The sequence below is a fragment of the Quercus robur genome, chromosome 7 (genome assembly GCF_932294415.1).
Source record: "Quercus robur chromosome 7, dhQueRobu3.1, whole genome shotgun sequence".
NCBI lineage: Eukaryota > Viridiplantae > Streptophyta > Magnoliopsida > Fagales > Fagaceae > Quercus > Quercus robur.
In genome coordinates, this window is record NC_065540.1 from 29,950,467 (window position 1) to 29,964,587 (window position 14,121).

The window sequence follows — 14,121 nt, forward strand, 5'->3', positions numbered from 1 at the left end:
AACATGCACTTCCAGCCACTAGCTAGCTAGCTAGAAAGTTGGAAAGGAAGGTTAGGTTCATTAAATGTTCGGTGTTTCTCTTGTAGAATGTTTGGTCCATTTGGCCGATCACTTGGCTAAGCAATTATAAGCACGTGCAAGAAACTAACTCTTTTTTACATACATATAGATATATGCTTGAGCTACCCTTCCATCTTATATTTTCTACACCCTTCAATTTATGTAGTGATGATTCAATGATTGATCATTTCAATTTTCAAGTATGGACGTTGCCAATTTTGAGCTTCAATTTTTCAGCCCAGGTTAGCTGCTGCTTTTAAACCTTATTCGTTCTTATTCTACCTTGTTTTTTTGAGAAGGTATTCTTATTCTACCTCATTCCTTCAATCTTATGTCTAGGCATTAGAATTAGAAGCTGTGTGTGTATATAATATATATGGTTGACAATACTTTAATTGATTTTCAAAAAAAGTCATGGTCTATATATATGTTTATATAGCCAGCTGGGTTAATTTCCAAACATAGTCGTCGTTCTTTACAATTGTTTCTGTGGAATTGTTTTGCTATTTATGGAACTGGCTTCATTAAAACAAGCTTTGTGGAGACGTACAGTCTAATTTTGCATTCAAGATGTAAGTAAGAGCAATAAAGAGATATTTATTTGGATACTGCCGATACTAATTAATTTTACTTCATTTTTACTATGAATTTTTTTGAGTAGTAGAACTGAATGAATTTGCATGCAGGTATATATATATATATATATATATAAATTTTTTAAAAAAGAGAATATTTTCCTTTTCTTTTTCCCCCTAAAGATGAGAAAAGACAAAGACAAAGACAATAAAAGATGCTTAAAAAAAAAATATGACTTTCTTATTTATATCTTCTCGTTTCTCCTCCCTTTACTAAAATAAATATATACTTTTAGCAACCAATTGCCTCCAATATTTGACACCCCTTGGCTTGAAATAAACCTACATGCATCCTAGCTACTACTCTATTTAATTTATTTTCAAAAAAAAAGTAGCTAATTTCTAGAACAAGTATGGCTAGCTCCTCCATTTCAAATTTCCAATTAATACCCCCCTTCCCCTTCTTCTCATGGGTGATGGGTGACGAGTATATATCCACCATATATGCATGTTGATCATTTTTGAAGTTGAAGCTCACTAAATTTTGCCTTAATTTGTGTCCATAAAGGTGGACCAAAAAGAATAAAATTGAAGTAAACCTGTATCTACGATCCCAACATGATATAGCGGCCGGGGAGAGACATTCCAGTATCTTACTAATATATTTTACTTGCTCAATACTGAAGCTTGCATTTGCATGACCCTATATTCTTGTAAATGGGGGCAACAATAGGATGATTACCATTCAGCTTTTACAGTAGTCAATGCTTAAATCAATAAACAAATGAAGTCATCAAATTCCGTGGATACACAGACATGCAATATTAATTGTCTTTCCATTTCCTTTAATTAATTAATTTTTAACTCAAATATTTGATATTTATTTGGTTTTGTGTGGTTTATATGAGTTCCTCAAGCTTACAGGTAAACTTTATAGTGTGTTGAAAGATTTAAATAGGAAAAATAAACTAGACGACACATAGATTAAATTAAGATCTCTACTAGCTAGATCAATAATTGAGAGGTACACAATTCTCAAGGCTGTAAGTTGTTATTGGTAATTGATAAATAAATGATTTCAATAGTGAACCCATATAAAAGTCAATAAAAACTTGTAAACTCAGTTGTTAAATTTTTGGTGTAGTTAGCATTTATAAAGTTGTGATTTCCAACTAGTCTTTGTTGGCTTTAATTCTGTGCCAAAATTAATTATATTTTCTTCAATTATTTTCTTGTATTTATGTGGGTTTATTTTTTAAGGGATGAGCATAAGAAATTGGTAAAGAATCAAAAGTCAAAGAAGAATCAATGCAGTTCGCGACTAGCTCACAAGAAGCTCGTGAGAAGAGTAACCGCAAAAAGTCACGTGTGAAGCACATAACTAGAAGCCGAAGAGTTATGCCAGGCTGTTAAATTTGCGAGTACTTCGCAAGAAAGACCATCTCGCGAGGTACTCACAAAACTCTTTGTTTGGCAAAAAAAAAAAGTGTTTTACCAAATTCTTTACTCACATTATATATACCTTCATTACCCACGAAATTTAAGGAGTGCTTTTCAGAGAGAAAATCCTAGCAAAAACACTTGAGAGTTAGAGATTGTCATACCCACAATTATCTACACATTTTCTCTTGGTTTTCTTCAACTCCTACCTCTCCATCTCTACATTCCTGTAGAAGTTCTTAGCTCAAACACTTAACTTACCCAATTTGAGTGTTGAGTCAAGTTTTGGTGCCTTTGGGAAGCATTAGAAGGAGTCATTAAGTGGCGGATGCAATCGGGCTGAATTGCAGGATCCGGAAAGCTAGCGAAAACAAGACTCCGAAAAGTCCGTTGGTAGCAAGAGTTTGGAGGGTTCAAGTACATAAGATAGACTAGGCTTGGAGGGTCTTTTGTTATTCGTGTACTCCAACTTATTCACTAATAGATTGATTTCGATTTGAAGAGTCACAGAGAGGTTTTTCGCTGAATTCTACAGTTTCCTCTTCGATAACACGTCTTGGTGTTATTTTGTGTTTGCATCTCTCTTCTCTACTCTTTAAGCTTTTCTTTTATTGTTCATTGTGGTTGAGTATGGTTTAGAGTAGTGTTACCGGTTTATCGTGCTTATTTACTCTTATTTCACACTTTGATAAGTTAGAGTAAAACCAATCTAGCCGTAATTTTAAAATTAGGGTCTGAACAAGCATTAGTATTTTCACACTAATTGAGCTTTCGGCATTACTTATCTAATTTAAATTAAACTATTAAACTCCATACTAACTATGTCCAAAGAATATTCACATCAAAGGTGCTAAAATAACTAAAATGCTTTTTTAGCACTCAAAACATTAAAAAACTTACTAAGGTGCTAAAAGTAAAAAATTTAAACCCCTATCTTGACTATATTACTGTAGCTAGCTGGTAAATACAAAAAGCATTACCGAAATGAAAGTTAAAGAGAGACTCTTGAGTGGTAAAGCTTTTTTTTTTTTTCAAAAAAAAAAAAAAAACTTAAATGAAGTTGTAAAAGAATAAAGTATTTGATATTGGATGTATTATATTGTAAAATAGTGTGTTAAAAATTTAAAATAAATAAAGTAATTTTTTGAGTCGATAAAAACTAAGGGCACGTTTGGTAAAGAAATTTGAATAATGTTGTTTGTATTTTTTTAAAATATGTATGAGTGAAAAAATGTATAATATTATTTAAAAATTGAAAATGTATTATTTATCTACTCTACTAAACGGGCCTAAATATTTTTAGCACCTTTACGAAATGCTCTAAAAAATGGTTTGTCAAAGAAAAAGAAGACGTGACTTTTTCCAATGTTATTTATTTTCTTGACTGAGGCGACAGACAAACAAATATAGTGCAAAGCTTTTAGGCTTAAAAATTAAAACAGGAATCTAGTAGTCGACAGAGATACTTTGAGCTCTCAAATGGAGCTGCAAGGGCTGCAACCTGAAGCCAACTACTTTGGGAATTGGGACCCAAAAATATACCATGAAAACAACCACGACAAAAACAATTGAGAAAGCTTTTCAAAAAAAACAGTACACGTAAAACAAATTAAGCTCCACAACCTGAGGGCAGAGCATATATAGGCTGTCTCAAACTCTAAAAATAAAAAATATAAATAAAAAAGAAAAAAAAAGCACATACATGTTAAACAAATTAAAGGCCTACTTAGCTGCCATTGAGTAAGAAAGGGCCCTGCAAGACCATAATTGTTGGTCCCTTTCCCTTTTTCATGTGAGCTTGATTTCTTGACTGTCTTCCAAGGAATCGTCAAGACTCAAGAGATAGTTGACAGCTCTCTCTCACGAGTCAACTTAAGTGAGCGACTTAAATTCCTCTTGCAATTAAGAGGCCATAGTTGTTGGTCCCTTTGAGATTTGATCTCGTGAACTCCCATGTATGACCAAGAGGGTTTTTTTTTTACGTAAGACTTTTGTTTAATTAGGACAAAGAGAGAAAAGTAATGGTAGAATGAGAAATCCTCTTCCTATATAGGCATCTTATCTATATATAGTTGCACTAATACCATTGCCCATATATAGTAAACATGACATATGACCCTACAAAGAAAGGATGTTTTATCTCACGAGCCTCTCACAACATAAATAATGTTTGTCTTATACATTATGAGAGAGGTTTCATAAAACTGTACATAAATAATGTTTGTAATGTTTGTCTTATACATTATGAGAGTGGTCTCATAAAACTGTATCATATATGGGATACTTTTTGCTATTTAACATACGAGCCTATATGAGCCATTATAGATAGAGTGGTATTTATTTGAGTTTTCTATGCGAGAGATTTAATGCCAAAACCAAGTGATTGAGAGGGTACACCCGCGGAACAACAGTACGTAAGGAGATTGATAGAATGGTGAGAGAGGTGGGTTTTTGTTAGACATGTATGCTGTTTCAATTAGGCCTTTGTTTTTTCAATTCTTCTAAACAAAAAGGCGGCATTTTAATGCACATACATATTAAAACGTTGTTGTTTAACAATAATTGATTTTTCTTTCTTTTTTTAATCATATATATAGACACACACATTATTGACAAGTTTGGTTATCGACCAAGCCCACGATCAAGTAATTGAATTGTCAACGTCGGCTCTGATGATCGAGTTTGAACTGATCAGTAACAGCCAAAGTTGATTGGTTTCGGCGGCTTCTATACTTCTCACACTGGTGGGCACCTCTCCATCAATTTCAAGCTGTTTCCAATTCCGAGGTTGAGCTTCAAGAATTTGGGAATATCCTATCATCAACTTCTACTTCAATGGATAATCTACCAGCCCTGCTTATTTTCAGGTTAGCCTTACTCTATATATTAATATATATGCTACCACATGGCTTAACCTTCCTTAGTCCGCATCTCAATGGGAAAATTATGTACTTCAATCCACAAAGGCATAATCTTAATAAGATAAGAGAATGCTTCGACTATATATCCAGTACAGCTCACTTCTTCTTAAGTTGGTAAGGTATATCAAGAAAAGTCCCCCAAACATTATATGATGTGAAAGATATTTCAAATGGAATGTCGTCTAGGTCTGCACCCTCTATCATAGTTCTCACATACACCTGTGTTATAGTAGTCATATAATGCTCACCAATTTCAGGTTTTTGAGTGAGCGCCCAAGATGGGTTAGCTGTTGTTTGAGTGACCCTAAACTTAAAAGCCACTAAGTCTTGCATGTTAGAATTGATGTTCGGATTATGCATGAGAAAGAGAGAGAAGCGAAAAGAAATAGAAAGTGGAAGAAAAATGAACATGGTTTGGCCTGATTGCTATGACTACATCCACAATAAAAAGCTGCATGAGAGGCTACATCTTTTAAGTTCTTAGTGTAACAATGAACTCCAATGTAGATTATATATAGTAGCTAACCTTAGATTAGCCTTAAGGTTTTAGTACTTACATTACAAATACGATAACTTACTTTGTTTGTTCTACGAGTACGAGCTTACAACGTGCTTGGGTCTCTTAGATCTTAATATTTCTAATATTCTTAAACTGAAGGGGTAAGCCTGAGTTTGGAATGGAAAACCATTGCAAAGTTGGATCGAATTGGATGTACAGAAGATTGAGCTTGATATGGAATGGAATGGAATTTACAAAATGGGTGTGATCAGTGGTAGCAGAAAACAACAGTTGGCCTTGGATGATGGATTCAGGACAACTGCCAACAATGATGACATTGATAAATGTAACCGTTGTGAGTGTAGCGACGACAACAACAAGAATGATGGTATCAATTGTGAACAGCGTTGTGTTGGTAGCAAGTAATTGAAAATTGGTTCAACGGGGCACATCTAAATCTAACCCTTAGGTCTTAGAGATGCATGAGTTAGCAACCTTTGATGAAACTTGCATGGGTAATATTCTTGAGTATGGTTATAGCACATGGTGAAGTATGACGCTAGTGCAAATATATATGGTATGTGGGCCTAAGTCTTGATGCATGGCATGTGTGAGTGCGGATGGTTGGCATACTCTTCTGATGATGCGTGAGGGTGCATGAGGGGTTTTCTGGAGCTTTTGATGGAATTATGAAAAGTTGCGTGAGATCTTTATTTGATTTATGTGGTTGATGGCTCGAAAAGAAACACAAAGGATGTGGATACTATGTTAGAAAAACTGAGACATGGCTGTGATATACCATGTTAAAACTGTTCTTGGGATTACTCAACAGTTTTGCGCCCATTTCATGCATTATACAGGAAACGAAGACTATTTCTTACATGCATGCATGGCTGCAACCAATAAAATTTGAATGGCCTGTGGACATTGTCAAATTTGAAGTGGACCGTAACAAATATATTCTCTTGCATTAGTAATCGGATTAAAGTAATTGCATTACTATGTTTCTGGCATAATTAGTAGTACAATTCTTGCTCAGCTGTTTAATTTTCTCACTATTCTTCTATGAACTTGTTACTACATTGCATATTAGATAAGCTAAAGCTCATGAATTCTATTAGTCTTAACTAGGATTATGTAACATATTCAGTAAAGAAAGCTGCGCCAAATTATATTTATCCTATGGCTTGGAGCATCAATGACGCCCACATATGATGAATTCGTTTATGTGTGTGCAAACTCTATAGTTTCCAGGTGATATATATGTGTGTATATATCATGTCATCGTATTTATCACAATTAAAGAATATAAATTAAATTATTGACTGCTTCATGTCTTCTTCCAAGCCTTTTGTTTTGCTTTTTTTTTTTTTTTTGGAAGGGGGGAGGGGGCATCGACTTTTCATTCAGCATGCAACAAAAAAACTATATTTGGTGAGTATTTGTATTGAGGTAGTTAATGAAACTTTACAGGTAAGAGAAGAAATAATTCCTATTGGAGACCAAGATAGAATTTATATATGAGCTCATACGCTAGAAATCTATTCTTGATCTTTAATTTATATTGATGAAGTAAATTCATTTAGATACATCTAATTGCATGCAGCTGAAAAACTATAGCGAGTGTACATTTGTGTTTACAAATGCAATAATGCTACATACAAAAAAAGTTCATAACTCATTTAAATGTCATATTGTGATTAGTACTACATTGAAAAATACTAAAATTACAAAAAATTACACAATTTTTACCACAACTCTCACCACGTGGCAAGTTATGGTAAAAGTTGTATAATTTTTTGAAGCCCTAGCATTGTTCGTGCTACATCACTTTCACATGAGACCAATTAGTGACATCACTTATACTATAAACTAATCACAATTTACCATCTCTCAACAGTTATGAAATTTGTTGTGTATCTTAAAGTTTTTTTTTTTTTTTTTTGGTAAGCGTGTATCTTAAAGTTATAATTATAACAATGCATGCTTCTAATAGAAAACTATCATTTATTAACAAAAGAGTGGACATCCACAGCAAATTGATTCGTTTAACCGTTTGTTAAGGGGGAAAAGAGGACAAAAACAAACAAGAATGAACATTTCATTTGCAAACCAATACTTTTTTTTGTTCTTTTTATAATCATTTGCAAACTAATACATAATACATTGACACTAAAGATCTATAATTTCTAACAATCATGTAGTCTAAGTTTTTCTTAAAACACAATTATGAAAAACACAAGAAAAAAATTATAAAAAAAAAAAAAGATATCACAAGAACATCACACACATAAAATGATAATCAAATTGATATAGTTTTGGTGCCCCTCATGATCATGCTAGGTGATTATGTTTAACTCACTTTGTTCATCACACGAAGTATGTCTTGCAGATCTGATCACACTACAAAACACGCGGGTCAGCTTCCCAGATGGCAGCATGGTTGAAGGTCGGCGCGGAAGAAGAAGAAGAAATGAGAGGATTAAAAGTAGGCTGTTGTTGTTGTTGATTCACAAACATATTGTCATCAATCAAAGAATCCAGAAATGAAGAGAAGGTATCCTCATTGCAGTTTTCAATATAATCTTCTTCATTTCCTTGTACATAGCCACCTCGCAATCCCATGGTCATTGCACCATCAGAATTATGCCAATTCTGAGTGTTACTAATATCATTCACCACCAGATTTTGATATTGACCCAGTTGGTCATTTGCATCACTTATTTGAATACCACTGACTAGAGAGCTTCCACCAGTTTCTTGTAATAACCCGGGAGACAAATTAGATTTAGGCTTTGGGTTTGAAATTGATGCAGCATGATCATGAGCTATTATTACTTCTGGGGAATTATTAGGGTTAGGGTTGAGTACTAGTGGCTTGTGGTTTCTTGGATCTATTCCTTGGCTGATTAGCTTCTTGCTAAGATGGGTGTTCCAATAGTTTTTTATCTCATTGTCAGTTCGTCCTGGAATTCTTCCAGCTATCAAAGACCACCTGAGAGAGAGAGAGAAAGAATGACAAATTGGCACAAAAACCTCAAGCTCAAGCTCAAAACTCAAAAACCCAAATGGATAAAGTGATAATAAGTAAAAAGTACTAGGTGATTTGGTTGGAGAAGAAAACCCTGAAAGTTAAATGATTGAAGGAGTAAATATGATGTATGATTAATTAGTGGTATTAATTACCTGTTACCAAGTAAGCGGTGAAGGCGAAGAATGAGATCTTCCTCATCAGGAGCAATACGTCCTCTCTTAACAGAAGGACGGAGATAATTCATCCACCGAAGCCGACAGCTCTTGCCACAGCGGAGCAATCCGGCACGTTTTGGTAGAGTGCGCCACCGTCCTTCACCTTCTCTTTTGATGTAATTTGATAAAATCTCATCTTCCTCAGGAGTCCATGGCCCTCTTTTTATCCCCACTTTGCTACAACATGGTGTCTTGCTCGTCGACCCTCCTCCCGATGATGGGTTCCTCATGATGTTAATATCTCTCTCTCTCTCTCTCTCTCTCTCTCTCAGCTAGCTTATTGGATTGGTTACTACTGTAGCTACCTAGAGTAGATCTTTCTTTGCTGGGTAATGGATAATGAGAATTTTAGTTTAGGGTTTGATTCAAATATGGTGTTTTATAGGCACACGTATCGATGAAGAAAGCAGACTCAAAATGGAAAGAGAGCAAAGAAACAAACAAAATAAAAGCAAAAAAAGTTAAACACCCAATCAAATTGCAACACCTGGATATAAGCTGCTTTCCAGTTTCCTCCTTTGATTGCATGGGCGGCCCATTCCTACTTCCTCATTCTCTTTTAGTCAGCTATCCTTTCTTTTTTAACATTTAGTCAGCTATCCTATTCCTATATCAGAGGCCTTTCTTATACCTTATCCGTATGTATTCAACGTATCATTATTATTAGTATATTATTATTTTTTTGGAAAATTTGAAGTTAAAAAGAAATAAAGAATGAATAATTCTAGAGATTACTGTGTCTAATTTTATAATTTATTTGATTCGTGCAATTGTAAGTAGTTGATATTTTATGTCTAATATAACCTAGTTATCATTTTAGATATACAAGTCAATAAATTATAAAATTAGATGTGACAATAATTGTGTTAGTAAACCAACCGATAAGAAATAAATGAAAACGGGTGGCATTGGAATATTTTGGCAAATCCGCCACCTTCACTGGGAGGAACGTACAAGACTTCAACGTTAACCCAGTTTGACCAGTAGTGGTCTCTATCTCTCTACAGTGTTGGAGAACAATTTTGGTGCACATCTTTGTGCCAAGCGGGCGGCTAGGGTTGCTTGCTTACTTCTTTTCATTTATTTATATATATTTTTCCCTTGTTTCGAACGATCATGATCACAAATTACTTATATATATCTTTCTTATGCTTTGAGAAAGGAAATAAACCTCATGCATGAATAACGTATTGTACATGCTCGGTTTTTGTTCTAACCTTATCATATGAGCCAGTCCTACATTATTACAGTGGAACTGCTTATGTTCAATAGGAGTGGTGCAATTTTTTCACTATCAGAAAAGAATAAGCTATACAAGTTACAACTTATATACTTTCTCAGTTAAAACTTAAAACTCTAACATGGTACATTGAAGTTCCAATACACCTTTATTGAACTGCAAGCTGGGGCAAACCTACTATTCATCCTTGCATATTAAGCTCCATTGAGTCTTATGAGCTCCACTCTGCCAATAAGGCCTCTAGACTAGATATCAGCATTAAATTCTCATTCAGAATATCAACCACCATTTTTAACATTTTCTAGTATTCCTATTTATTATTTATCGTTGTTTTTGCAAATAAGATTATCCTCTCATTTGTTTTTAAAATGGATCGATGATCCATTATATGTTGAAGATTTTTTAAAAAAAATTTTATAATCTACATATATATATATATATTAATTGGTAAAATTTTAAAAATGTTCAATTAAAATTTGAAATTAGAATTCAATTTTGCGTCATGTGTCTAAATTCATGTGAGAACCACACCATAATCATCCACTCAAGTTTGTGCCATGAGTTTATTTAAGTTTTTTAATTTTTGTGTCAAGTGAGTTAATGAGTGCAAAATACTAAGAATCTAATATTAAGAATTATAAAATTAAAAAAAAAAATCACATATCCTCAATAAAAATCACTACACAACAAAAATCATCACACGTTTTATCTTATTAAAAATTAGAAAAAAAAATGATCATAAGTAGTATTAAATGTATGTAAGAATTTTAATATATGACTAATTACGTTTACTTTTTAAAAAAAATAATTTGACAAATTTTTTATATTTTTATGATAAAAATTGTGTTTAATTTTAAATGTATTTATACGTATGCATGTGTTACATGCTATTTTTTTTAATAATTTGACTAATTATTAATATTTTATAATAAAAATTGTGTTTAATTTTAAATGCATCTATGAGTTTGCATGGGTTACATACTAGTAAATATATACATAGTTGCATGTCAATTCAACTTAATTATCATCTATATATATATGGCAAAGCTTAGAGAAAATTCAATTATAATCCAACTTTGTGCTATGTATTTAAATTTATGTGGAAACCATACCATAATTATCCACTTACGTTTGTATCATATGTGAGTTAATGAGTGCAAAATACTATATAAAAATCTAATATTTGTTAGGACATATGTGATTTGATGTTAGGAACATATGTCAATTTAGAATTGGTTAATTCTTTGACAAAATGCACTTTACTTGTAATTGGGTAGATCTAAGATGTGTTTAATACTTCAAGAAATAAGGTTTCAAGTTCAAGTGTTAAAGTCATGCAAGTCTGTCCAAGAAACAAGTGAACAAGTGCTGGATTTTAAAGCTCGATAGCTAGCATCTATCGAGGTTTAAAAAGATGTTGAAACCCAAAACTCGATAGCTAGCTCGATAGATACCCTATCTGTCGAAATTTATGAAAAACAAATTTTCAGTTCTGTTTTGCATCCAATTCGTGTGTATATGTTTGAGTTTTCTTTTCTCACAACCCTAAATATATATAAAGATTATTTTAAGGGCCGTAAAAGGCTACGCAAGTGTGAAGCAAAGTTGTGTTTATGCAAATTCTGACCGGAGACAAAATTTGTCCTAATTCATCTTTCTATTAAAGAAGCTGTTGTGTTTGTACACCTTAGGGTTTTGTGACCAAGGAACTTCATGATTTTCATCGTGTGATGAACTGAAAAACTTTGCAGCCAATATCTTTCTCAAGTTGGTGATTAAGTCGCGTACTGAGATCCGTGCATCTATTGGTTAGTTACGTACTGGGAGCCGTGCATTGAAAATGAGAGATTGTCACTACAGAACAAGTCCAATTGGCCGGGGGTATTAGGGTAAGGGTTCAACTGTAGGTTGGTATAAGGTACGGAGATTCTTTTACTTGTAACTGCTTGTTTTGATAATAGTGGATTTTCGGGAATGGTGACTTTAAAATCACCCGGTGGGGTTTTTAACGTGTAGATTTTTCCCATTCGTAAACAAATTACAGTGTCAATTTAATTTCCGCTACAATTTAGTTAATTGGTGATTTGTTTGTGCTACCACACATTTTGCATATTAATTGAATTAATTAATTAACTTGGCTTAATCAATTGGTTAATTTATCACAAGGGGTCAATACATTCTTGGCCTATCAATATTAACGAATTATAAAATTTAAAAAAAAAAAAAAAACAACCAATCACATATACTTAATAAAAATTACCACAAAACAAAAATCACCACACGTTTTATCTTATTAAAAATTAGAAAAAAAAATTATCATAAGTAGTATTAAATTTAGGTAAGAATTTTAATACGTGACTAATTACGTTTATTTTTAAAAAAAAAAATTAACTAATTATTTATATTTTTATGATAAAAATTGTGTTTAATTTTAAATGTATTTATACGTATGCATATGTTACATGCTTTTTTTTTAATAATTTGACTAATTATTAATATTTTATAATAAAAATTGTGTTTAATTTTAAATGCATCCATGAGTTTGCATGGGTTACATGCTAGTGAATATAGAGGTACATACATAGTTGCACATCAATTCAACTTAATTATCATCTATATATACATGGCAAAGCTAAGAGAAAGTTCAATTAAAATTTGAAATTAGAATCCAACTTTGCGCCATGTGTCTAAATTTATGTAGAGACCGCACCATAATTATCCACTTAAAATTGTGTCATATGTGAGTTAATGAGTGCAAAATACTAAAAATCTAATATTAATTAATTATAAAATATTAAAAAAAAAACCAATCACATTTACTCAATAAAAATCATCACACAATAAAGATCACCACATATTTTATCTTATTAAAAATTAGAAGAAAAAAAATGATCATAAGTAGTACTCCCTCCGTCCCACTTTGTTTGTCATCTATTCCATTTTGAGATGTCTCAAAATATTGTCCTGTTTCTAAAAATAAAAGTCATTAATTTACTAATGTTCCTATTATACCCTATTAATTTACTAATTCAATTTTTTGATAAATTTATTTAAGGGTAGTTTTACAAGATAATAAATTATGTTCCTTTAAAAAACTTGACTTTTCAAACAGGACAAACAAAGTGGGATGGAGGGAGTAATAAATTTAGGTAAGAATTTAACATGTGACTAATTATATTTACTTTTTTAAAAAAAATAATTTGACTAATTATTTATAGTTTTATGATAAAAATTGTGTTTAATTTTAAATGTATTTATACGTATACATGTGTTACATGCTTTTTTTTAAAAAAAATAATTTGACTAATTATTAATATTTAATAATAAAAATTGTGTTTAATTTTAAATACAACCATTAGTTTGCATGGGTTACATACTAGTGAATATAGAGGTTCATACATAGTTGCACGTCAATTCAACTTAATAATCATCTATATATATATATATATATATATATATATGGCAAAGCTTAGAGAAAGTTTAATTAGAATTTGAAATTAGTATCCAACTTTGCGCCATATGTCTAAATTTATATGGAGACTACACCATAATTATCCACTTAAATTTGTGCCATGTGTGAGTTAATGAATGCAAAATACTAAAAATCTAATATTAATGAATTATAAAAATTTAAAAAAAAAAAAAACAATCATATCTACTCAATAAAAATCACCACACAACAAAGATTACCATACATTTTATCTTATTAAAAATTAGAAGAAAAAAAAATGATCATAAGTAGTATTAAATTTAGATAAGAATTTTAATATGTGACTAATTACGTTTACTTTTTAAAAAAAAAAATTTGACTAATTATTTATATTTTTATGATAAAAATTGTGTTTAATTTTAAATGTATTTATACGTATGCATGTGTTACATGCTATTTTTTTTAATAATTTGACTAATTATTAATATTTTATAATAAAAATTGTGTTTAATTTTAAATCCATCCATGAGTTTACATAGGTTACATACTAGTGAATATAGAGGTATATACATAGTTGCACGTCAATTCAACTTAATTATCATCTATATATATATGGCAAATCTTAGAAAAAGTTTAATTAGAATTTGAAATTAGAATCCAACTTTGCGCCATGTGTCTAAATTTATGTGAAGACCACACCATAATTA

At 31.7% G+C, this 14,121-nt stretch overlaps 1 protein-coding gene and 1 long non-coding RNA gene across 4 annotated transcripts; one reads left to right on the plus strand and one right to left on the minus strand.

Moving 5' to 3' along the window:
• The first annotated feature begins 86 nt into the window (after positions 1 to 86).
• LOC126693077 (uncharacterized) lies at positions 87 to 8,098 on the plus strand. Of its 3 annotated transcripts, XR_007645196.1 has the most exons (5): positions 87 to 302; positions 1,896 to 4,518; positions 4,673 to 4,942; positions 6,877 to 6,929; positions 7,888 to 8,098. It is a non-coding gene; the product is annotated as an uncharacterized LOC126693077 (long non-coding RNA). The 3 variants fall into 3 exon arrangements; XR_007645194.1 differs by lacking the exon at positions 6,877 to 6,929 and having other exon boundaries at positions 89 to 302; XR_007645195.1 differs by lacking the exon at positions 6,877 to 6,929 and having other exon boundaries at positions 128 to 302; positions 1,896 to 2,589.
• LOC126693074 (transcription repressor MYB5-like) lies at positions 7,581 to 9,311 on the minus strand. Its single transcript, XM_050388943.1, has 2 exons — positions 8,682 to 9,311; positions 7,581 to 8,490 (listed from the first exon to the last, which is right to left on the minus strand). The coding sequence occupies exons 1-2, from the start codon at positions 8,972 to 8,974 to the stop codon at positions 7,899 to 7,901; spliced, it is 885 nt and encodes a 294-aa protein (XP_050244900.1). The 5' UTR covers positions 8,975 to 9,311; the 3' UTR covers positions 7,581 to 7,898.
• Positions 9,312 to 14,121: the final 4,810 nt, after the last annotated feature.